Source organism: Doryrhamphus excisus, chromosome 4 (genome assembly GCF_030265055.1).
Source record: "Doryrhamphus excisus isolate RoL2022-K1 chromosome 4, RoL_Dexc_1.0, whole genome shotgun sequence".
NCBI classification, from domain to species: domain Eukaryota; kingdom Metazoa; phylum Chordata; class Actinopteri; order Syngnathiformes; family Syngnathidae; genus Doryrhamphus; species Doryrhamphus excisus.
The window spans coordinates 12663459-12689985 of NC_080469.1; the positions used below are offsets into that span (position 1 = coordinate 12663459).

Sequence of the window (26527 nt, forward strand, 5' to 3'; positions counted from 1 at the left end):
TATTTTCTCTGGTTCATCTGGTTCATTTGGGCAAGTGTGACCCCTTGAGAGATGGGTCTCGGTCCTCTTACAAGTGCTCAAATGGGAAGTGTAAGCATGCAGCCATTATAAATACATGCAGAATGGTACTTTTCAAAAGTATATTTTAGAAACTTTTAGTGAAATCTAAGATGGCAAATATACAATAAAATTAAAATGTAGTAAGACTTAATATGTCTGTAGTTCAGTTCAAACAGTGAAATTCTGTACATTTACACACACAGTGAAATATTTGAATATTTTTTTATGTAATATTTTCTTTGACTATGGTGTATTGCTAGGGAAAACAAATTCAGTATATTATGTAATTGTCAAACAAAAATGCAAAAACTGAGCCATGGTCTCTATCTGAATTGAATTCCTAATTGATATTCTAATGTATTGAGATGCACTTGTATATACTATAATGTAACAACCAGTCCTTATTTTGTGTACATTTACCATACTAAATGAACACAGCCTACTGTACAAAACAGCTGAGGGAATTGCGTGAGATGTTTAAAGAAATAACAACGCAACCATGAAAAACAGTATCCTTTGTGTCATCCTTCAGCTGTTTGTGCAAACTTGTCATCTGCTCTGCTCAAGGCGGAAGGAGGGGGCAGTGCGCGAGGCAGCCTCGGCGCATGCGCACAAACTTGTTTTTCTACATCTCGGCTCGCTTAAAGTGAGCTGCTGTGCCAAGCTTCTCCTTGTCTTTGAGCAGAGACCAAGCGGCTGAGAGGCGGACGATAACAGCATCCATTGCTGTTATTCAGCCTTCACGCATCTCAATGCACCGCATGCATACACACACACAAGTGATCGTGCCTACTGCTTCTTGCAAAGCAGGGAGGCAACACTTTTAAGAACTATATATATGGTGTGTTTTTTCCGAGAAACACTTTTCTTAAACACTTAGCCTCCGTCAGCTTCCATCATGGTGCTCGGCAAGGTGAAGAGCTTCACGGTGAGCTACGACTGTCTTAATGACAGCAACGTGCCCGTCTTCTCCAGCGGGGACTGCGTCTCAGGGAGGGTAGTCGTCGAAGTCACCGGCGAGATCCGAGTCAAGTCTCTTAAGATCCACGCCAAGGGCTTTGCCAAAGTTCGCTGGACGGAGTCGAGGAACGCTGGTTCCAACACCGCCTATACGCAGAACTACACCGAGGAAGTGGAATATCTCAACCATAAAGACGTTTTAATTGGACACGAAAGAGGTAAGGCTGGCTTCTTTTGGTTCAAGTTTGGGTGAGATGATGCTACTAGTCTGATATGTTAAAAACGTAATTTTAATGCAGTTTTAAGGACTTTAATAGTTAATATCTTGGTACGGTTGGGTCCGCGTGACAGCCATGGTTACCTGATGGTGTGACAGAATGAATGACACTCTTAGCCTAGCTGGATTTGTCACCGCATTGAAGCGAAAAAACAACAATAAAATACATTTTCGAGGCGAGGTGAAGGTCTTGGAACACGCACCAATATTTCCTCTCCTTTATCGGGTAATTTTGCTGCACATTTATGTTTTAAAATATATTTCTTTGTGGCTTTTCTTAAGTTTCCACCCATTGTTCAAAGCGGTTCAATCCTGTTCAGAAAACTGGATTGCGAGTAGGCGTGTTTACGACATAGACCCCGCCCCCACGACGCCCTGATTGGCTGAAGTGCTCATGTGTGGCCAATGACATCACTAATGCAGATAGTGACTGAAAACAAGTTTAATTGAGCGACGACTGCAGTGTATATAATGGCAAAACGTCACTTTAATCAAATTTATTCAAATTAAAATTTCACTCAAATTAGTATTTGTCACTCCCGCAGGCTGCACATGTCTTCCTCTGTAGTTTAACCTGTACAAGTGAATATAAAATAACAGCACTGAACTGGTTGTATTGGGAAAAGCAGTTCAGTCACAAATATTCTGCTGTAAAGTGATGAGTCAACAAGAAAATCCCATATTTGGCTCAATAGACCTATTACTTCAAGTGCAAACAAAGTGCAGACCATGGCAACAAAAGCAATGATGTCATGGCATTGCCAGAAGATCATAGCACTTCTCGACATTCTGTCAGATTGCTGTGGAATGCTACAATGTATTAGTACTTTCTTTGGTATTTCTCAACATTATGCATTTTCTACATATTCTATGTGTACATTGTTTGAGTACATAAGCGGGATGCTGTTGCAGAATTGAGGTTAAATTCATCAACAATTCACAGTAAAATAATACAGTTCTCATCAAGTATAGACTATCGTAGCACCAAGTGTGGAGATTTAAATGCTGTAGTAGTTGCACAGAACAGAGCCGTGCAGGCTGCAGTGTCGCACAGTGAATGCGTAATGAATGCATCAGTCTGTGTGCAAGGGGGTGGGGGGCTGTGTAGGAGCTGCTCACACCGGTTTAGGCCGGTCTCCTCCTGCTGCTGCCGTCTGACTGACAGCTCTGCACTTGTTTACCACACTTCTGCTTTGCAGAGGGGAAGGTGGGAGGGAGTGCTGAGCTGGCAGAAGCAGCCTATGCATTGCCTCCTTATGATGTCAAAGGCAAATTATAATTTATTGCACATTTCAGATACTAAAGCTGCACATTATGATTTCTCTTGTTGCTAAGCGGACTGCATGCAGTGCTTTTGCCTGCAGAATCTCTGTCGAAGCATAATTATCAACGTCTACTTCATCTTTCAATACATTTATTATTCACAGGCAGATATTCTAGTAAAATCAATTCTACTCTCTTTTGTCTCCCCCACCCTGTTTTTTTTGGTATGGCTTTTCAGATGCCTTCATAATGTATCCAGGTATGGTATACATGTGTTTGGAATAGTGTCCGCCTTTTGTTTCAGACGATGACAATTCAGAAGAAGGACTCACCACTATCCATTCAGGAAGACACGAGTATGCATTCAGCCTGGAGCTTCCACAGACGTGAGTGTCTTGACCCTGCAGGACTAACAAAAAAAAAGGCATCATTAATAAGTTGCGTCAGTGTAAGTCTAACATTTTTTGACATCTTTTTGTCCCATGCAGACCTTTGGCTACCTCTTTCGAAGGGAAGCATGGCAGCGTACGCTATTGGGTCAAGGCAGAACTCCACAGGCCGTGGCTCCTGCCCATCAAGACCAAGAAGGAATTTACAGTCTTTGAGCACATTGACATCAACACTCCATTACTGCTGGTGAGTATGATGAAATAAGTGTGACTCGCTCACGACCCAATTTTGTAAAAGTGTGGTGTAACCTTGGGGACTTTTGTTGCTTGTTTACTGAAGCAATCCAAATACTTTTGGATTCAGTAATCTGAATTTGGATCTGTTTGTTTGCAGTCACCACAGGCCGGCACAAAGGACAAGACACTTTGCTGTTGGTTCTGCACCTCAGGTCCAATTTCCCTAAGTGCCAAAATTGAAAGGAAGGGATACACCCCAGGTAAGAATGGACCTGACAGTCTTTATACTGTATCATTATACAAGTCATAACTTAAGTAACTTGATTGCATCATTTTTTTCTGCAGGAGAGTCAATCCAGATCTTTGCAGAGATCGAGAACTGCTCCTCTCGCATGGTAGTGCCAAAGGCCGCCATCTACCAGACACAGACTTTCTATGCCAAAGGGAAGATGAAGGAAGTCAAGCAGCTGGTGGCCAACCTGAGAGGGGAGTCCCTGTCCTCGGGAAAGACCGAGACCTGGAGTGGAAAAATGCTCAAGATTCCGCCCGTGTCACCCTCCATTCTGGACTGCAGTATCATCAGAGTAGAATATTCCCTCATGGTAAGCACATCATACTCTGAAGATGAGATTTATGACGATCACACTAGTTGGAGTTTTAATACCATTAACAGTGGCCGCCACCACCACCAGCGTTATGGTGGTTTCTTTGGGATTTAAGCGTATCAACGTTGATAAACCCAAGCAAAATGTACTATTTCATGCTGCTAATATACAGTTTATATACACAATTTTATTTTTCACCTTCGGAAACAATGCTTTTTCTTATAGTGTTTCTCAAAACAGGTATTAATCAATCGCATATTTAAAGCATTTGTGGTGGAATGCTCTGTTTATTTCTAAAAGTACCTAATCATAAACAAAGGTCAAACACCTTCTTTTTGTGAATTGTGAGTCCACTGTACTTTTCCTACCTTATTTTGTTTGGCCAGAGAACGAGCCAGCTGACTTGAGCGAGCGTTGCCCAATCCGGTTGAACCCTAGCTTAGCACCAGGTGTTAGCTCCACATGCTGCTAAGTGCATTATCTCAGCGTATCTGTGGCAACACCTGCCTCGAGGGTGCTTATTACTACCCCGCAAACAGCCATACGACATACCTTGCATAAGCATCTGACCTGCAGACCCTGAGTCCTATTGCTGGATTGTATCCCTGAAGGTGTTCTATTAGGTCTTATGTGGTCTCCTTGTGTCTGTCTAGGTGTATGTGGACATACCCGGGGCAATTAACCTTTCCCTGAACCTGCCACTAGTCATCGGAACCATCCCCCTCCATCCTTTCGGCTCACGCACTTCCAGTGTGAGCAGCCAGTGCAGCATGAGCTGGCTGGGTATGGGTCTGCCCGAGAGGCCTGAAGGTAGGCCGCATCTCTATTGCTCCCATGAGATTTTGTGTAACTTATTTAGGAATGCTAATAAATGGCTCTTCGTTTGTAGCTCCTCCGAGCTATGCAGAAATTGTGACAGAAGAGCAGAGGCAGAGCAGTCTGGATGTGCCAGCAGCCCGCGAGGATCTGGATGGGCCTTTGTTTGCCTACATCCATGAGTTCCGCTTCCAGCCGCCTCCTCTCTACTCAGAGGTAAGCATTAGACAAAGCATTTGTACGGAATAACATACTGTTTTTTCCGCAAGTAGTGCTCTAACAGACTGAATGGCCCAATTAATTATGTGTCGTAATGGACACAATCACTCTCACCACTACCAGAGGAACATGACATTTGTAAAGCGGAAGCATACAGTGGCGTTTTATGAGAAAGCATAGCAAAAGCTGTCAAATACACCGTGAGCAGGGAGTTGGACAGAAGGATTTAGTCCATATGAGGAAATATGGCATATTTAAAATGTTTCTTCTTCAGAAATAATCTAAATCCACCTATTTCTTGTCTCTAGATCGATCCTAATCCAGATCAAGCCGGCCGTCCAGAAGTCCACAGACCTGATTCCTGTCCATCACGCTGAGGGAGGTCCTAAAAATTCCCCTTGCTGACTCGGGGAACCCAAAGAAACATGCACGCTACATGACTCGACGTTGTTCATTCTTCTCCAAAACGGTGTTGTTGACAACAAGAGAAAGTGGAAGGATACAACCAACCAATCAAGCAACAAAGACTTGCTCATAAATGCTGAGTTGGGATTGGACAAGTCTGTCCAAGCCTTCCCTCGGTGACACTGAGGGGAAGTCGCTAGTTTGGCGGATGGCTTCCTTCCTGAGGGTGGGGTGTGTTAAAGACAGTTTCCTTCTATATGGTGAGATCCCAGGAAGAGTTTGAACCTGTGGCACATATAAGGACACAAGGCTCCACCCACCATGTCCAGACTGCATCGAAACCTCCCAAGATCTTTGACGCCGTGGTCCTCCTCGCTGAGAGCACCATCAAACAGAGCAAAGACTACGTCCTCCTGCCTCATTTTGGGATTTTTGTTTTGCACATTTTTGGTTCTTTACTTGACTCGAGTGGCTCTGTTTAACTTGGCTTGGTTTTTCCAGACTGTGCTTTTTGGCAGAACTTTGGAGAGCAGGAGATGCAGGACTGATAAAGACAAAAACGATGCACTGATTTTTTTTTTCTTATATGCTGTTTATTTTTCTTATGACATTTCCTGAGTGACTTACGACGACTGGACTTTTTTACGACGACATCAAAAAAGACCGCAGCACACTTTTGTCTACCTAGAAGCTCTTTTATGATGTTGCCTCCTCTGTTTGGATCCAATATAACTTCCCTTCTTTTTTTTTGTCCAATCATAGATTTATTTTGTGTGTGTGTGTGTGTGTGTGGAGACAGCTCTAGATTTGGAGCAGGGGTTTTTGCAGGCCACCTTTTGCTACTAGACTAGACTACAGAGGATTTTTCCTCACTACTGGTGCCTGCAGCCCCTGTTTTCCTAATCTCTTACTTCCCAAAAAGCACTGTTCCATGTGGTAAACAGTGTAAGAAATAGTGGAAATAATTGCACTGTTTAAAAACAACAAAGATTTCCCATCTGTTTCAAACTTACCAAACTAAGAAAAGACCTGCAGATGAGCGAGGCAGCTTTTCTGTAGACACATTCCCCTATTGTCCTGCTGCATCTGCTCTGCTCATCTAAACATTTCTATCAGACCAGTGATGCCAGGATGCTTAAAAAAACCCAGCAAACCGCTTTTTGTGCAGACTGGTCAGAACAAGTAGTGTTAGGTTGACATGAGTACTACATTGGTTTTCTCACTCATTCAACACAATAGACCAGCTGCAGTAAAAATGGGTTTGTCAGGAAATAGGATGTGTAGCACTTTTTTATTTAAAGAAAGAAAAAAAAGCATCAGATGGTGAAGGTCTGACAAAAAAAATGGTACTAATGTTATATTTCAGCAAAGCAGTGTTGTGTAGGATATGAATGCATTATTTAATCTTGAAAGATTAGTTTACATGATGTGTGTATGGAGATCCACTGGGCAACTAAAATTAAAGCAGGATGCTTCTGACTACAAGTGACAAACTGCGGGTCATTCAAGTGATCTGATCTTTGTGGCCTTGACACAGATAAGACTTTTTTTTCTGCCTCTACATCCTCTAAACCCTTTTCTTTGACCTGTATGAATCTTTCCATAGAAAAGGACAAAAAGGGAAAAGTCCCCCAGAGATCGTAATTGTTTTTCTTAAAGTATATTATTTCTTTTCCACTTATAACAGGGCATTGGTGTAGTTTGCCTCTCAGTTTAATAAGCAGGCTGTTGATCAGCCCTCCTCTGAGGAATATTTACGTCATTAACACAGAGGACTAACTGCCTTTTTCCGACATCTTTTTTTCTCTTAATGTCTTGTATTTGTTTTAATGCTCTGTTGCTTCATGATGATGAATAAGCTGACATATTTGCTTCAGGTTGGGCGATTCCACGAGTCCATTGGCTGGAGTAAGTCCAACAAAAACAAGCTAAGAAAAAGCAGGAACTGAAATGTTCAGAGGAAGACTTATGGCAATGACGCCTGAAACATTTTAGAAAAGATCATTTTAGAAAACAATGTGCAATATCACTTGCTGAATTTTCTTCATTCTCCATTTCCGTGTTTGTTTGTTTCCTTCCATTAATCACGGCGATGTATAGATATTCTATGAATATGCTATGTTCAGAATGATTTCATCTTTTGTCTAGTTATTCCTTTTTTTTGATTTGAATAAACATTTTGTTCTCAATGACCATTCACTGTTGACTTTTTTGTTGTTGCTTCAATTGACGAAAACATTGTATTACCCAACCAATGACTTAGTTTTGATGTCACATTTGTCAGAAAATTAATTATGAAATAAAACATTATGATTTTTGTTACAATATATTTTAATCGTATTAGATATTCTATAGTACATTTGTATTATATACAGGGCTTAACAAGTGTATGTATGTATGTAAGGTTTATGTACAGCTGACTTAAATTAATTCTGTAATTCATAAACAACAATAGCATTAAAACAAATATACTTTACTCTCATGCAAATTTGTTTTATTTAGGTCAGGGCCTCATTAGAATGAAATCAAACAGGTTGACTTGCTACAGAACTGCATTCTTTCTAATACTAGTAGGACAGCGCCCCTAGAGGCCGTCTGAAGTACTATCTGTACAGTAAAAGTATGATCAGTCTTTTGAAAAACAAATTACACACATGCCAGCCATATTCACCTCACATTTGCATTTAGTTTAGATACATTTAATTGTGTTTGCATTTGTCTTTTCAGTTAAAGTTCGAAGGTTACCATAAGGTAAGAAAGAGAAAACAATAGTATTTTAATGCAAGGAGCTTCTCTGTAATTTCACTGACAATAAATGTGAGTTCATTTACAGTACAGTTGCACTCAAAATTACAATGAATTTATGTGGTGTCCCCATGTTTGTTGAACAGGCCTGTAGTTGCACAACATGACGCACAATCAAGAGTGTTTCATAAGACAGGAATCAATTTCAGCCACGTCAATCGGCTTTTTACACCAATTGATCCTGCTAATATGTTCGATCATTCCCGAGGGAATGCAGTGCAACATGTCCACACCATGCAGAATAAGCAGTAAGCTCTCTGATCTTACTGCAATAAGATCTCTGATCTGAGAAGAATGAAAGTATTTGCTGTTGCGTAACGCAACCTGGAAGTTTGATTCCTGTGTGCTATGGTATGTGACAGAAAAACATTTTAAAAAGGCGTTTCAACTCATCAGTTTCAGTGCTGACTCAGCAGTTTTGTCAGCTCTGTGTGCACTGCGCCCTTTGACTTTTCGGTAGGGGGGGACTTTTTGTGGGGTGTGTGACCCCTGCTGCATTAACGAAAAAGAGGAGGGGATTATTGGGAACATGGAGCATGTATCTTTGTAAAGTGGGCGTGGTCACAGCGTTGCTCGAAAGTGCTGACGCTATACAGGCCTCAGCTGTTTCCTCACACTGGATAATCCCACTACCCACAAGCCATTGCACTGTACTGGATCACCATTGTGACATAATACACACACACAGAGCCACTTTTACACCTTCAATTTGTAAGTTAGTAGAAATTTGCAAATGTGAGTGTTTGTTTTTGTACACTTTTGTATACATGCATTCCAGACACAGGTAATGATGGTGACTTATTCACTTGAATATATTACAGAAATCCCATCTTTATGTATACATATAATGATCATTTTAGAGAGGGATACTATAGTGATTGTACTATGCAGTGGTGGACTTTTGGTTTTGTCATCACATGTCAGGTACAATTAGAATGAAGCTTAAAATTAGTCATAGATTCTGTACATTTTCTTGTAAAAAATCTACAACACATTATTATAGTGTTCTAATTACAGTTTCACATGCATAAAATAATTCTAAATGCATATAAATTATGAATGAAAGGGCTAAATGAACATTTAACACTACTTTTAACCTGCACTGACTGACTGACTTTGTTGACTGTTCCCAAAGGCACCATGTGGCAGCAAGATCAAACATCACCACCACCACCACCTTCCTGTTTTCCCATGACTTATTTCTTGAATTCAATAACCTTCTTTGTCAAAATTCTGGCAATTGCAACTTTCTGTGGCTCCATTTCGAGTTGCTGAGGTGAGAAACACTATTAAATTCAAGAAAGAATTCATCGTCATAGAAAAACAGGAAGATGGTGGTGGTCGATCCCGCTGCCACATCATGTCTTTGGGGACAGTCACATTAAGAATCACATCTTCAGTTTTTTTGTCAATGTCAAACGATAATTACATAAGATAAGCTATGCCTTTATTCGTCCCTCAGTGGGGAACTTTTTCTTTTTTTACTCCAATGTAGCTATATAAGTATTTATATTTATATTGGGCAGGCCTTCATTGTACTGAATGTTGCAAAAACAACTGTTGGATGTCCAGTTGGATACACTATGGAAGCTTGCAACCGTGCATTTCTAGACTTTTTTTTTTTTACATTCAGTGACTTATACAATATTTTCCATGTCCACATCCTGAGGGGAGTCACCTGTAATGAACCCGTCCATCATCGCTTACTGAAGACACGCACACAGACACACAGAGAGCAGCTTCAGCTGTATATAACAACAACACTTTTCTTCCATGGACACAAAGCAAAGAGGAGCTACAGATGGAAAGAGAAGAGGCGTTGCTAGAGTTTTTCTTTTTTTGCAAAGGCTTTTCTTTCTGATCTGTCTCAGCAGCTGCTTGCTTCCAATTATAAGCAAATGTGCACAAAGAGGAGGGTGAGGCGGCTGCGAGAAGTTATGCTGTTTTTCGACCTTGCCAAGAGGCACAAGTTGTTTACCCTCACTAAGCTGCCTTGGGCAGCCAAGACAAAAGCACTTTAAATAGCACGAAAGACTTTTTAAAATACACTGCAATGACTTCTATCCTATTTGTGTCTACAGTCTGTTAACACTTGCGGACACATTTGCATTTCAGTCTCAAAACACTTTATTTATTATAATTTATTATATTAACACTTTTTAAATTATTATCAATCTTGATACATGCATGCAACAGCAGCTGTTGCACATTGTTAAAATTGTCTTTTATGTTTTGCAGCATTATAATAGTGTTGTTTAAATGAATCTGCACCTTTTAGAACATATTCTTCTTTTTAAATTAGATTTTCAACACATCCAGAGCACATTGAATGTGCTCATCCGCTTTAATCTACACATATTCATTCATTCATTTTCTACCGCTTAACCTCACAAGGGTGCTGGAGCCTATCCCAGCTGTCTTCAGGTTGGGTACACCCTGGACTGGTCACTAGCCAATCACAGGGCACATATAGACAAACAACCATTCACACTCACATTCATACCTATGGACAATTTGGAGTCGCCAATTAACCTAGCATGTTTTTGGAATGTGGGAGGAAACCGGAGTACCCGGAAATAACCCACGCATGCACGGGGAGAACATGCAAACTCCACACAGAGATGGCCGAGGGTGGAATTGAACTCGGGTCTCCTAGCTGTGAGGCCTGCGTGCTAGCCACTCTACCACCTACACACAGTATTTTGGTAAATTATAGTTTAAATTACAGGGTGACACAAAAAAACAGGAACATTTTAACAATCCATCATTTTCTATGCTGCTTATCCTCACTAGTTCGGTGGTATGCTGGAGCCTATCCCAGCTTGGGCAAGAGGCAGGGTTGAACTAGTCAGCCAATCACAGGGCACATATAGATACATATAGATACATGCACTCATGTTAGCGCTTTTTTCAGTTAACAACCAAACTTTGCTGAAATTTGGAAAAAGTTGTGCAGAGATCCACAATGCACAAAATAATTAATATTTGTCAGTGTTTGGACTTGGAATAATTGGATTTATTTTATTTTTCATGGGTAAATTAGCTTTGGTTAGAGACCGGACTTTGAGTCGGACCTTCTGGAACAGATCAATGACGTTAACCAGGGCACCACTGTATTACAATTTAATTTTCATCTCTTCAGCACTTTACATGCGCCAATGTACACTGTTCTGTTGTTTTTATAAATGCATTTATTTTATTTTAATATGCACTTGGATCCTGTGACCCTAGCAAGGACAACATAGAAAATGGATGGATGGATGCACATGGATCTATTATTCACTTTTAGGACACTCTAACTCTTGGTGATTCTAATCTAAACTTCTAATCTCTAGTCTGTTTTGCTATATGTGCATCAGGAAAAATGAACTTTTCAGAGAAGAAAGACTGCCACAAAGTCTTTTCATGAAGTGAATACATTGTTGCTAATTGAAGAGCTTTAAAAATATCCTCAATGTGGCTTTGCAGCCTGGTTGTGTGGTGGTCCTGAGTTTAGTATGGCGGGACACCTGATAGCTCAGGCTCTCATTGCTATCATGCCAAAGTGCAGGCATGGTCAGAATGCTACTCTAAAGCATGCACATACACACACAGGCACACACATTTGTAGTTGTGGTAAAAAAGTCAAATCCAACCCATTGAAACAGACCTCTAACCCCCCCCCATGCACTTTTCACTATATCCTAAAAGTCATATCATATTCTCTACATAAGGTTTTACTCTGTGTATAGCAATACAAGGAACAGAGCATAGATACCCTGCACAGACTATGACGATGTAGAAGGCTTAGAGACACTACATACGTATTAGTCATCATTACTCAAATAAAGCAGGGTCCACAGAAGCATGATTGGCTGAGTTTGTGGTGGAACAACTTCAACTGGAAGCCATCAAAAACCTTTGGAATGAACGATAACCATACTTGCCAGTAACATCTGACGTCACGAATGGACACACCATACACACTCCAAAAGATTGTGTCCCATTACTTTTGTTCGTAAAGTGCTTAGTTTGGACTGAGAGATTTAACAGTGTGTTTAATATTGTGGTTGTAGAGCTACACCGTATCATACAGAGAGATGTTTCTAATATTACAGTCACATTATATACGGACACGTCTACACCACATATAGCATTGGCATGCAATAAACCATTTACCGCATTGATGTCTTCCAAATGTTGCACTGTCATTCTATTCAGGGAGTCTGAGGGCCAGAATGGAGAGACAAATTCATTGGTGTTATGTCACAGAAGATTTGGCTGCACTCTAAAGGGGGTGTGGGGTCCGGTCAGTATCTCTTTGCAGCACAAGGAGATCTTTTCGGGAAAGTGTTGCTGAGAATAAATGTGATGCTAATGACAAGATGTAGTGCAATAAAGGGAGAAACCCGATGAGCTTTTATGCAACCTCCCTCAAAGCCAAAAGTCCTTGGTCACTCTACGTTGTGTTTAAAAAGGCTTCACATGCCAGAGGAGTGCTGTTTCACTACTCATCAACTAACTTGTTTTTTTTAACCCAGGCTGACTCATGACATATCTCCCCCTTCTCTTCACCCGTCACATTCTCCTGAGTCACAGACCTTCCCCACGCTCTGACCTCCCACCCGTATGGGTTTCACTCGTGAAAAACAACAGGTGCAAAGAGGAGGGACATGGGATTGTGGGTCTGTCTGGTGTCCGAGCTCTCCAGTCATGCCGTACTGATACCGAACCCGTCTACTTCCAAACATCCAGTCTGCAAGAGGCCGATCTCCAGCTAAACCCTGCCAGCATTTTTTATATACGCATGCACATTTAATACTGTTGCTACCACTCACATATGTAGCTGTCTGTGCCTGAATACATGCACATTCCTTCCATGCACATTACACTCGGGATTATCTTGAAATGTTAAAGGGGAACTGCACTTTTTTTTTTAGAAATTTTGCCCATCAAAGGCTATTGTACAAAAAGTATGGAACATCATAAAAATTGTAAAAAAAAAGGTTAAGAAATTGTAGGAATAAAAATGAATTAATATGGATATAGTACAAAATGGTAAGACCTCAGTAGGTGCAAACAAGCATTGAAGAACTACTGTTAACTGATGTGTCAAGTATATTTATGCTTTCTTCTTAGCCTGCAGTCTTTCACTTTTGCTGTCTCTTTTTAACTACACTACAGTAAACCTCCCTGTCTACACACAGTACATAAAGGAATAATTGTGTTATTATGTGGGGATGTTCTTTATATGAGGCCAATGCGTTTAGATGGTTGAAGTGGGCCACTCATCAACACCCTACATGTAATAGGCCACTTCCAAAATAACATGATGACCTTGCACACCATATAAAATGTGACACGCTTCAGGCGTTCGTCTGTTATTTGCTTCACATCAATTGCATTCATTGTGGAGTCCTCTCTGCATTATTATGCATCCATGCTTACTTATCTTTTTTTATCCTAAGCTGTGCATCATACCTGATAAGCTTCCAGTAACCAGCATACAGTATAAATATGTCGAAAACCTTTCTACTTGTTTTAATTGGGGCTTAAGTGGTACCGTGGCACAACATTAGTTTGAGTCCTCTTCCTTGACGACAAAATAACTTGTCCTCAAATGTGTTGCAAGATAAGCTCATGCTGTCACTTCTCATGTTCCCCAATTTTCCACCCGGCTAAATTGGATTGGAACAGCGGACATTTCCACTCATCCACCTTTGCTCCCTGGGCTGCCTAGACCCCCCACCTACCCTGCCCCTTCTACAAGGCTGCTGTCTGCTATGTTGAAAGCAAAGAGATGACCAGGTGGCTATAAACACTGTGCTGCCTGGTACACACACACACACACTCAATACTAAGCACACGAATGCACGCAACTCTGTTGTCCAAATTGTTGCCTAGCAACTGTCTTTGTTGTGTCAATTGTTGGGTCCAGTGACAGTTTATTGAAACTGGACTGACCCACTCCTGTCTGCTCCAGTTCAGTTTCATTTGATTGGCTTTTAGATTCAATTCCCTCCAAAGGGCTGCAATATAGTGAGTATTGCATGTGAGCAATTGGGTATCATCTTGTAGATGTGTTTTTTTAGAGCATATTATGAGTCACAGCTGTTTGCGCTGATGCAGTGCATCAATGAAACATGAAAGACATAATAATTTAGTAGGAAATGCTCAACAAGTTGAAAATTTTGAAAGGAATCATTTTTAGTGTCAGTATGTCAGTATTTATGGAAAAAAGTTACATATTGAGATGGCTATTGTAGAAAAACCCAAAATATTTGTGGGAATTTGTCCAAAGAAAAGAAGAGTTTGGTACAATATTGTCGACCAGTCCAGTCACACCTGAAGTTAGCTGCAATAGACTTCAGCATACCCCGCGACCCTTGTGAGGATAAGTGGCATAGAAAATGGAAGGATGGATGAATAGTACAACATTGTAGCAAATGTTAAGCACTGGGAAGAGAATCATATAAAACGTAACACATTTAGTAGGGAATCATACAAAAGGTAAGAGGCAATTGTGGAATATTATAAGAATTTAGTAGGATTTTTTTTTACCAAAATGTAGTAGTGTATCATACAAACACATTATTTCATAGAATATTGTTGGAAAAGTTGACATTTAGCAGGAAACTATACAACAAGACATTAACTTAATGGAATAGCATTAGAAAAGGTAAGAATCATAACAACAGAATCGTACAGAAATATATGAATTTAGTAAGAAATTGGCAGAAAAGGTAATAATTTACCTGTGATTGGCTGGCAACCCGTCCAGGGCGTTCCCTGCCTCCCCCGCAAACTTAGCTGGATTCGGCTGCAGCATAGCCCCGCAGCCCTAGTGAGGATAAGCGGCATGGAAAATGATTTGCTAGGATATTCCAGGAAAAGTACTACAATATGTCGCTTGTATGAAGCACACTCTACAAACATGGCAAATCTGTGAAAATTATATTTTGTCACTAGAACGCTACATATGACTGCATTAATTTGTGTGGGCCATAAACTAATACACTCTCATGAGAACAAGCAGTGCCAATTACAAGAATGTCAAAAAACTCATTATAGAACATTATAGCAATTATTTGTACAGGGAGATACTTGCATTTGATATGACCCCTAAAATTATATAAAAACACATGATTTGGGCCGGTATACTGCAGAATCCGCTTATGTACAATACATCCTCCTGCCGAGACACTGTGCATACATGATGAAGAGAAGTCTAGTGCCTTGCTCAAGGGCACGGTGGTCAAAGCTCAACAATTTAAAAAGTTGTTCTAGTCTCTGCTGGTCCAAAGGTTATCTGCACCAACACAAACTATTTCAGGCTGCAGCAGGGGTTAAAAATATCAACGAGAAGCGTTCACAGCATCAACTTTCCAACACTTGGGTGCATGATGTACACAACGTCTGCAGTCATGCATGCATGGTATGCATTGAAGGCTTGCTCACATATAGCATGGTGCATATGCACATGCACTGAAAAGCTAGAACATCCCCGGATTTGCTTGAGCACACATAAAACACACATATTAGCGCATAGGGGACTTACTAGAGTATGTATAGGGGTGATGCCAACCTCCCCCAGAAGGCTGTTTGCTTAGCTTGAGACCGCTGCCTTTCACTTTGCTGATTCATACTTCATCCCAGAGTTGATGATGATACGTCAGAGAGGACAACATGTTTCACCCAGAAGCCATTAAAGCAACAACATGTAATCATTTAACAGCTAATTTTTTGGAGAACCTATAGTGTCGTAAAATATTGGCAGACCAGCCAGGGCAACCCTATTGCTGTGTCACTGCTAACATAATACACAGTTCAAGATGTGATATTGGAAACAATTATTCCTTACTGTTGCTTTAACAGGAAAAGCCAGATCTTTTAATGTATTTGGTCCTGCCTGCAGACTTTTACAATTCTCTGCTTTCATCCTCCTGCCCTTTGGAGTGAGTGGATGCACTACAGGCAAAAGGTCATGTCATCCATTCACTCTGTCAGCAGCGTCAAATAAAACGGAGGGAATGTTCATCATGCTCTGAAAATTCTGGCACTAACTGCCCCCCCAAAGCACAGACAAGTTTTGTTGGATGGTTTGTTCTTTCGCAGGATTGCACAAAAATGACAACAGTATATCTGGAAGGAGGTATACTGTATAAGGAAGAAGTACACACCTGGATAGAAATGCAGGTGGCATGTGGATGTGGATGATTTTATATAATTTTTTGAAACTCTGTTTTAAAAGTCTACAGTTAACAATGGTTTGGTCCCATGGTCTTACATCATCCTCCATGAACCTGGAAATAGCCTGCTAGCTACAGTATATCAAGTGTGTTTTTTATTTTATGATTGGAGTCACAATGGCGCACAATGGCGCATTCATCTCAGAAGCAATAATGGCACCGTCCTGTAGTCTTACGTCATCTGTAGAGCAGGAAGTAGCCTGCAAACTAACATAAATAAACAAAACATAAATAAAGCAGTGTACATTTTTTAAACTAATGTGTCATTTGCAATCCAGCCACAATAAAAAATGGTACGGCCCAGTTTGTTAGGTTTTCCCCTATGAACCAGGTACCATAAACCTGTTAGCTAACAACAAATGGACAAACACAGATACAGTACAACAGTGTTCTTTTCATTTTTGTTTGAAGGATTAACTTTGTCTTATCTAAGTTCAGCTCATAATGGAACCAGTCCTGAATAAAAAAAATTGTAAGCTATCACTATTCAATGTAAATGAAACAGGAAGTAGCCTACTAGCTATCAAAACAAACACAAATAATTGGCTCCACACATTTTTCACTATTGCCTGATGAATTATTCTCGTTTTTTACCATTAAAGTCTTGACCTAAGTGTTTCCCTGGTCCAGAATCAAAAATGCTTCTGTTACTACTAATGCTACTAAACTCTTACCTTGTCTCATCCTCCATGAACCAGGAAGTAGTGATGGGAAACAGGATTCCTTTGACTGTTCTTATGAGTCACTCACTGAAGTAAATCGGGTACTTGATTCAATTGAGTCACCCCTCACAGAGCGCATGTGCAGAAATGTGGAACAGGTTATGAATGGGGTACTCGATTCACTCCAATCACTTGTAACTGAGCGTATGCACAGAAATCTGTGTGAATCGGGTACTCAATTCATTCAAAACCCATCACAAAGGGCATGGGCACAAAGTTCCGTCACCGCCCCCGATTTGTCCTGCATGTAGTCACGCTCTGACAAGTTGACCGATTTCCTTCTTTTATGTAGTTTGCGGTAGAAGGCGGAAGTAAACGAGTTAACCTGTGAGTCCCGATTCAGTGAAACACTTGTGAGTTTTGAACGACTCGTTGAATACTCGTACATAAGATACAGAGATCGCGCTCTTGGAATGACGCTGTTGTTTCAAATTAAAACATGGTGGGATCACCTCAATTAACCTTCAGTTGCCTTTTTTTGCATTTTTTTTATGGCCCATCCCATAAAAAAGCTTTGACTGCGAGGCTTATTTTCTTACATGCATTATCATGGTAAGAATAGATGATCATCCTATTTCACTCACCCCCATCTGTGTTACAGACACCAGGATACCAACATGCATTCACAGGCCACAAAATGAGGTACACCTGCACCATCTGCCATTTATTCATTCACGCCTCCATTTTCTAAGCCACTTGTCTTCACTAGGCTGGAGCCTATCCCAGCTGACTACACCCTGAACCTTTTTTTAAACAATAGATATAGGATTAAGTGTAATTATCTGAAGATGATTAAGGCCTTAATTGATTAGCTGTCTTTATAAACATATTTCATGAACATGTGCGTCCTTATCAAAAATCTGACGGATTGAGATAAAACTAATTGTGTAACTGTAATAAAAACACAACAACATTGCACATGCTGCATCTTACAAGTTGTCTGCAGGCATTTATTACAACGTCAATCAGCACATTTTCAAATGAAGTGAAGACAACTATCTTGATGAGGTATGTTCAAAGTGTTCCGCACCCCTCCCCTCAGAGTCAGCAATAATCATAATTCATATCTTGCTCAAAGGTTTTGCTGACTCTCCTGTAGCTCTCATTTGTTGAATGTCAATGTACACTCGTGAATACCAGTCTGTATTCCTTGGTGTTGTCGTCCCCCAGGAGTAACTCTTTGGTGAAATGTTCTGGGGGTTAATGATGTAAAATGCATATGTCTGTGTGTTACCTCAACAAGCTGGTATTTTTATGAATTTACAGTAGATGTCCAGTCCAGTCTCACTCAATATCAGCTGTGATAGACTCCAGTTTACCCTGAATATAATAATAATAACATGAATGAACACATGAATGATAGTAGAAATGGATAAAATCTTTCACCTCTTTCGCCTTCAGAAATGAGAATGTGGTCATGAGCAGATGGATGGTAAAAAAATATGTTCCAGTATTTGTCTGCTCTCTGCCTATCCGCGCCATCTACATGCTGCATCTATGATGAGAGAATAACCACAACATACAATAAGTGCAAATTTATTGCACTCTTTGTTACAAAGTACAGAAAAAGTCAGCTCACTAGCAGGACAGGGAAAAGTAAAGTGAGAGATGAAATGACATGAAATGTACATTGGTGTATTATCTGCATTGTTCTTGCCTCAAGTGGAACCACATTGTGGACTTAACCTCTTACCCCATGCAGGCTCACTTACATAATCATGGTGGAAAGCAGTACCCAGCCTCTCCTGTACGCAATTCAACTTAAAACAGCAGAATTCACAGGGCATTACATAATAAAACTCAGCACAGCCAAATTTAAAATAGACAGAATATTATTTATTAACATTGTTTAGTAGTTTGCTACAAAAAATCCCCAAATACACTCACTTTTAATTTACTAAAATATTTGGATATTGAAGTTCATACATCCATATAAAAACTGTAAAAATGATATCAAAGCACTATATGAAAATGTACTATTCCACAAAAAACAACAACAATATTTTAGTGCAAACAAATGTCATGGTAGAAAAATACTGTCTTGTGCTAAGTAAGGTTATAGGTGTGTGTCAGCGATGGGGATCCTTCTGAGCTCCACGATCTGGGAGCTGGTTACGCTCCCACCATCGTGGCTGCCCGGGATGGACTCATTGTCGCTCACGTTAAGGCCGCTCCCTACAACACAAATATTGTAAAGAATAAAATATTTTCGTCAAACACAGCATAATTACAGCAACAGCTTCTCTCATTCTCAGTTCATCCTCTTAATACATTACAAACACGAATTAAACAGACTCAAAGTGAATATTGTATTTTTACATGAAAAGAAAATGAATTAACGTAAAAAAGAAATAAACATTAGGAATGACTGTTTGTCCATATATGCTCTGTGAGGCTGGTGACCAGTCCATGCTGTTTATATTGTATACAGTCATCCCTCATTTACTGCGGTTATTTACTTCCAGACCTGACCACAACAAGTGAATTTAAGTGGGATTGAAAATTAATAAATGCAATATGTTTGTAGTTAGAGCATAGAAACCTGTTTAGGACTTTGTAAATATGATTTTTACCATGATTAGAGCAATGTAGACATGACGTAACACCCCTATAGTTACATTTATACTTCTGTTATTCATCGAGCACATTGCTCAACTGTAATTTACAGGCTATATATGGGATCACTGCAGGAACACAAGAGACAGCTGCCGCTTTAAACATAGGACTCATTAGCCTCCAATGTATTTACTGTATTATAAGCTTAAGAAATGGCTTCAAAAGTTGTAGGGAATTAAGAATATGTGTAGCTCACACCCCGCCTCAGTTTTATACTGTACTTCTTTTACGATGTGTCACTAAAGTGAACAAATTACGAACAAGGCCGGTTAGCTCAGTTGGTTAGAGCGTGGTGCTAATAACGCCAAGGTCGCGGGTTCGATCCCTGTACGGGCCACTTGTGTCTTATTGCACAGGGAGTAGATGTATTGACTGCTCAGGTAAGACACTTAGGAACACACAGTAATTAATGAAAGCGGAAGGCAAAACAAATTGTTAGATCTTCTGCAAAAAATGAAAAATATATTACCATTACCAAAGAACATGTACTGCAAATGTAATATTTCCAGACGGATTATGGCAATAGTTGAATTATTTTTAAGGAGCGTAAAATAAAAAACTGAAATATGATAACAGATTCAATTTCCATTTTATGAGGTATGCAGGCTGTGGTATGTTGACAGTCATTACAAACAGTCTCCACTCTATCTTTGTAGTTTGTTTTTTTTACAATGACACCTTTAAAAGTCCACCACGAAATGCTGAACTTCATACAGCTTCAGGACAAAGTCTGATGTTACATAAACATAAATAAATGTTCTCAATCAAGGAAGAACACAGGTAATTGTCCGTAAAGTAGATAAAGAAGCATGACATAAGATGTATTTTAATGATACTTAAAACATGAATTTGAGAGTTATGAGTGACACCTTCAGGTGCCACGCTGCGTGTCAGAGTGCTCTTTCACACGTGAATGATCAGCCCTCAGCTCTTACGACACTGCGCAATGAGATGAGACGAGAGTTTAATGGTTGACGAGCAAATGAAGGGTGTGAAGAGCCTCATTACTCCGCTGCTTCCTGACCTCGCCTGCTTATGTAATTCTGATTACACAATTATCTTTACAGCTGACTGCTTTATAGTCTGCTGGGTTTGAAGCAGGTTAGAAGTTCAGTGTGACATGTGAGGGGGAGGAAGTCAAAGGACACCAGGGGAGGTGTCACTGTGAGCCAGACTGACGGGTATGTAAAAATGGTATACAATGGAAAACCCAATAGTTGAACACCTCTGACATCATACAATTTGGATGATATCATCCAAAACTTCAGCTCCGTGATAAGGATGAACAGGGTTTTGCGTTTTTCTGTTGTTTTTTATGGCAACACAGAAGAGTGGGATTCAGAAAGAAACATTGTGAGAATGACTGTAGAAACACAACGGAATCTGCTGTAACACCACTTAGCTTGTAAAATTAGTAAAGGTTTCCTGACGGGGGCAGTTTTATCCATAAAAAATCATTGTGAGTGTAAATGATTGTTTGACTATATGGCTGGTGACTACTCCAGGGTGTACCCCGCCTCTCCTCCAAAGACAGCTGGGATAGGCTCTAGCACACCCGTGACCCTTATGAGGATGAATGGATAGATGGGACTCCTCCACTCTTGCACAGTGCAAGACTAGAATGTGAAATCTAAAAATACATATCTTAAATCAAGGCTTGTGTTAACGTAAACACATTTTGGATATTAATGTCCATAATGAAGCTGAATCATGTGCTTGAGTTGCATTTGTATTAAATTTAAAATGTACAGGGTCAATGTGATTCTAATCTACAAAGCATTTTTATGTGTGTGTTGATCATGAACGCAGCACAGAGATGCGTACAGGGGATTCTCACCAGTTCATTCATTCATTTTCTACCACTTATCCTCACAAGGGTTCAGGGGTGCTGGAGCCTATCCCAGCTGTCTTTGGGCAAGAGACGGGGTACACCCTGGACAATCACAGGGCACATATAGACAAACAACCATTCACACTCACATTCATACCTATGGACAATTCGGAGTCGCCAATTAACCTAGCATGTTTTTGGAATGTGGAAGGAGTCCCCGGAGAAAACCCAGGCATGCACGGGGAGAACATGCAAACTCCACACAGAGGTGGCCAAGGGTGGAATTGAACTCGGGTCTCCTAGCTGATTCTCACCAGTTTTTAAGGCAAATATGAGATCATCAAACTCCTGGGACTCCTCGTCTGCAGTGACCAGGTTGGTGTTGATGAAGCCACCCTCAGTAGCGTATGTCTCCATCACTGGACTCGGCTTGAAATCACTCGGGAGCTGAGTCCTTAGTGATGTCCGCTCCCAGTCTGCTGATACCTGACACACATCCACAAAGTAGTTGTTATCATAATACAACTGGAATTTAGCTGTGTCACTCACTGATTCAACACCCCCATAAGATCTGCTTACATCATCTATACACAAACACACACACTGGCACAAACATGCACACAATAGCAGTGCGTGTCAGCTGTGCACTCTGTTTTTGGGGTCAGGCAGAGTGCAGGCTGTTCAAGCACCCCAAAGGGTTAAAAATGCAACACAAGGTCACAGCGAGTTCACTGGGGTGAGTGGGCGGTAACATGAGTGTTAGACTTGTCGGGGTTAAACAAGCATCTAATAATTCATGCAAAAGCTAAAACAGGCTAGTTTGGGATGAGACAAAAAGTGGGTAATAGTCTGCATTTTTCCTTGTAATCACTCTCACTCTAACTTTGTAGCAGGTTTTGATTATTGAGGATTTATCTGTGTGTTGCATTTAGTGCCACCTGTTGGCTTGCATGTATACATATCTAAACCCGAAATAAGAAGACATGTCTTTTTCCAATACAGTACTGCAAAAATTAGGTGGCCTCCACGAGGGAAGCTCCTGTATTCACTTCTTAGCATGTTGCTATTGTAGACACTAAAGAGGCAGTTTTTATTTTAGAGGAGAATGAGGGCAGTGACCGTGTAGTGGAGACTCTGGAGCAGCTATGCTGTGTTTTTATTTATGTTGCTGTGTATCATCACCTGACCAGGTATTAGTGACGGTGCTCGGTGATAAATGGTACACAAAGCACCACCAGGCACTCCAGACGTGTCAGTCGCTTAAAAGGTGCACAGATAGCCGTACCCTCTAATGTTGTCATTTGCCCCTCAAATTATAAGTTGCTTACTCTGATTTCACTAAAATTCCTTTTCAAGCCCTTGAACAAGCACTCACCGCCTTTCGCAGTGGCGTAGGGACAGCTTATCAATCTCACTGTGCTCAAGCTAAATGGCATAGAGGCATTAGTGTGCAAGAAAAAAAAAAGATTAGCGGATTCCCATGAGTGGAGAGACTTGTAACTCTCTCACTGGCAAAGTCCTTGTAGGGTATTCTCCAGAGACGGTGCAGAGGATGCAGAGCCAATGTCGGAGTAGTGCATGCTTTTGTGAGTGTGCTCGGCTACACAAGCTATGACGCATATTTAAAGAGTGAGAAGTTGTGGGTCATAGATGAGATATTAGATCGTGTGAATCAGACGGTGTGGATTTTCCCTGTACAGCATGCTCAGCAGATGTGAGAAATGTGTGAAGGAAGAGGAGGGAATGGTCACCTCAAGACATGGGAATAAGAGGGTTGTAACAAGTTCTCAGACCAGAGCTGTCCTATCTAGTCTGACTGCTGTGTGTCCCACCTAGTCTTTCAGCATGATCTGATGAAGCCTGCTCGGATGAGAGGCAAAAAGCCTTCTAAGAGAACCCGAACAGTCCAGTTATGATCGAGTCAATAGTGGGAAATTCACTTGTGGCCTCTGTATGAATTTATTCATTCTAACTAATAACACACAGGAAGTTCAAAGTTCATGATGTACTGAGCCTTTTTTGACAACTCAGGATGAAGAAAAATACATGTTTTATCAGCAATTTACAGTTACAGTGGAACCTGAGCGGAAGCCTCATCTCAGTGTTTGAACTGCCATTGTGCAGGGTGTCACAAGAGATGTCAGAATATTGCATAAGGCCTCGGCATACCTTATGAAACCCCAGATCAGACAGATTCAGAGGATTAACTGTGCAAGTGTTTTTTTTTTCTTCCGGGACCTTATTTCAAAAGGTCCCAGGAATGTGAACATAAACGTAAGCAGAGTCCAGGCATCACCATACGTGTGATCGCTTGTTGCCGAAGATAATGGAGTGTTTTATTGTTACTATGCTTACTATTGACAGTGATAACTTCTTTTTACACTTGTGTGACAGTTAAGATTGTTGTACCGTGGAACAGATTTTTTCCATTTCCATGTTTGTCTTTGAGGAACATTGTTTTGAAATAATTTCCAAATAAATTAGAAGTCAGCCACCGTCTTGGATCGTGTTCAACTTTACAAGTTTGACTACAATCAAGTAAGATGCTGTAAAACATCAAGTCTATCCTAGGTGGGGTACTACCTGGACTGATCTCAATTACATGATACATACAGACCAGGGGTGTCAAAAGTGCGGCCCAGGGGCCACTTGTGGCGCGCTGCACATTATAAAAATTAAATGTACAAATACAAGAGCGACAATGGAAAAAAGAGAAAAAAAATGTAATGTACAGAGGAAAAACTGCAATGTTGATACGAATAATTAATATGTTTTAGTGTCAAGACAAAATGTAAAAAATGTGACCAAGACAAACAACCATTCACACTCACATCCACTAGTGTCTTATCTTTCTATTTGTGTCTCTATAATATGTCTGTACCTCCTCCATGGCACTGATGAGGTTCTGTGTTGATTTGTTGATGTCAGCTCCAACAGTGGTGGGTCCCCCCCCTTGGTAGGTGGAGTCTGGACTGTCATGGCCACTCATCTCCACTGTGTAAGTAGCTTTAGTCGGCCAACAGAGTTGGTTGTGCATGACAAAGTAAACTGCAAACACATACAGACCCTGTGCAAAGAGCAAAAAAATGATATTGTTGCTAATAACACTTCATTGGTAACATTATACATTGTACATCAGTTAGTGCTTTGCTTTGCTCATTCATCACAGACACCAGCATCTGCTCCAGCAGTGATAACGGAGAATGACTTCATTCCCTTAGGGACACGACATCATTGGCATCCTGGTATTCCTGCTATCTCCACTTCCGCACCATTACCAAATCCTTTGGGTTAAACATCACTGCACTGTGAATTACTCCAAAACACAGGGGTGTCAAATACCACGAGGCCATCTTGTATTTCGCAACACCCATCATTGGGCGATGACGGCAAACCGTAGACAGCGAAGGAACGTAAAAGTGGGACATGGGGCACCAATGTGGGAATGTGCATACAATAAAATTGTGTTCATGTACGTAAATGTTTTAAGGTAGGGCACTGCAGTTAACTGAATCGTGGCATTGTGCAAAACAGCACGGCTTCATACTGTAAGCCAATGAATACCAAGTACCTGCAGGCTTTTTCTACACTTGCAACAGAAGACATGCATGTCAACATCCAGGAAGGTGATCATCACCTGTGGCCCTGAGGAATATTGGCATGTACAGAGAATCAAACAGTTCTGATGGCTGTATTCCAGTATAAACTGTGTTTTGCATACATTAAACATTGTACATTAAAACAGGAAAATCCAGCTTGCATAATGGGGGAGAAAAGGCTTTTTATGTGGTCTTTTGATTATTTCATCAAAATAACTTTAAATAACATTTTGAATATTTTTTTAGGGAAGGCCAAAAGTGCTCAGAATCAACCTTGACGATTTTGGTGTGTTCTTCTGAATTCATGAAATAAAAAAAATAAAAAATAATCCACGGACGGAATGTTACAAATGATATTTCAACTTTGCATTTCATTGAATTTAAAATGAACTGTACTGTCCTTGATGTGCATGGTGCATGAAAACAGTTCGTCAGGTTTCTCCAGTCAAGGTTTGTTTCACATCTCCAGCACTGTAAAAACATGCTTAAGCACACATCATTAGAAGGACAGGCAGCCTAGGAAACAGACATTAACACAGGCCTGTTGCAGTATGTCTGATAAGAAAAAAAGAGGACATGCCAAAAAGCACTGGTGGTCCTCTGTTTAGGCCTTTTTGTGTCACAAACATGGTCCCATTGGTGAATTAAGAACTTAATTTGGTTCGGTATCAACTAGATACAACACACACTGGATGAAGGATATGTGCCATTAGTTAACCTCATTAGTTAACTTTTTGGACTTCATTATGTCATAGTAATTTAGGGCTGATACCTAAAAATTACTTACATCACAGTAACATAGAACATGGAAGAATGCATTGCAGCATTGTCCCTCAAAATTAAACTTAAGAATGAATGTTTAATTGAAATATGAAGTATAATGTGCAACCTTGTGCAGCCCCCCCCATCTCTTGGCTTGCATGCATGCTCTTTGCTTGCATGATACCCTACAGATAGCCTACATTCTATTTTTATAACCAGCACGGAAGTTGAATAAGAAAAGAGAGGTGCAATTGAATTGTAAAGCAGCATGCTGCAGCTTGGCAGACATGAATTTTTGTACGGTGATGATACAATGAGGTGAGTCAGCGGGCGCCAATGAGGGATTGTGATTGGATTACCGACTCTCATTTGGCCTCATCTGTGGCCAATAACAGTGATGAATTGAAGGACAGGGGGAGCGAGGAAGAAAAGTTTCCTCCCTAATTATTGCTGCAAATATCCGCTGAAAGAGCCACAGCTGTGCTGCAACACACACATAGTAACTTGCAGCTGTTTAATGATGTTAAGTACTAAGCTGTTAAGTGCCACACAACCACATTCAGAGTAAACATGGAAAATTCTCATAATGGAAAATTCCCAGCATGACACAAACACAAAAACACTGGGGATCCAAATAAAAGATAACGCAATGTGTTTCAACAGACTTCACTATAAACAAATGCAACAGACAAAGCCTTGCTCCACAACACTCATTTACTGATTTCATCTCTTA

General features: G+C 40.5%; 2 protein-coding genes, 1 long non-coding RNA gene and 1 other non-coding gene across 7 annotated transcripts in view; 2 read left to right on the top strand and 2 right to left on the bottom strand.

Moving 5' to 3' along the window:
• Positions 1 to 716: 716 nt before the first annotated feature.
• arrdc3a (arrestin domain containing 3a) lies at positions 717 to 7426 on the top strand. Its single transcript, XM_058071207.1, has 8 exons — positions 717 to 1238; positions 2865 to 2946; positions 3049 to 3196; positions 3344 to 3446; positions 3532 to 3788; positions 4445 to 4601; positions 4681 to 4823; positions 5135 to 7426. The coding sequence occupies exons 1-8, from the start codon at positions 959 to 961 to the stop codon at positions 5201 to 5203; spliced, it is 1239 nt and encodes a 412-aa protein (XP_057927190.1). The 5' UTR covers positions 717 to 958; the 3' UTR covers positions 5204 to 7426.
• On the bottom strand, positions 2885 to 17202 carry LOC131128403 (uncharacterized). 2 transcript variants are annotated; one of them, XR_009129637.1, is made up of 4 exons: positions 16939 to 17202; positions 15574 to 15660; positions 14771 to 14856; positions 2885 to 2969 (listed from the first exon to the last, which is right to left on the bottom strand). It is a non-coding gene; the product is annotated as an uncharacterized LOC131128403 (long non-coding RNA). The 2 variants fall into 2 exon arrangements; XR_009129636.1 differs by lacking the exon at positions 15574 to 15660.
• A 1473-nt stretch (positions 17203 to 18675) lies between these two features.
• Positions 18676 to 26527, bottom strand: part of adgrv1 (adhesion G protein-coupled receptor V1) — a 77234-nt gene continuing 69382 nt past the window's right edge. For all 3 annotated transcript variants that reach the window (XM_058071122.1, XM_058071121.1, XM_058071120.1), the window contains 3 exons: positions 24315 to 24500; positions 21748 to 21919; positions 18676 to 19161 (listed from right to left, as the gene is read on the bottom strand). In XM_058071122.1, coding sequence (XP_057927105.1) covers positions 19043 to 19161; positions 21748 to 21919; positions 24315 to 24500 — 477 coding nt within the window. In that variant the 3' untranslated portion in view covers positions 18676 to 19042. The remainder of the gene's footprint in view (positions 19162 to 21747; positions 21920 to 24314; positions 24501 to 26527) is intronic.
• Positions 19866 to 19939, top strand: trnai-aau (transfer RNA isoleucine (anticodon AAU)). The gene has a single exon. It is a non-coding gene; the product is annotated as a tRNA-Ile (tRNA).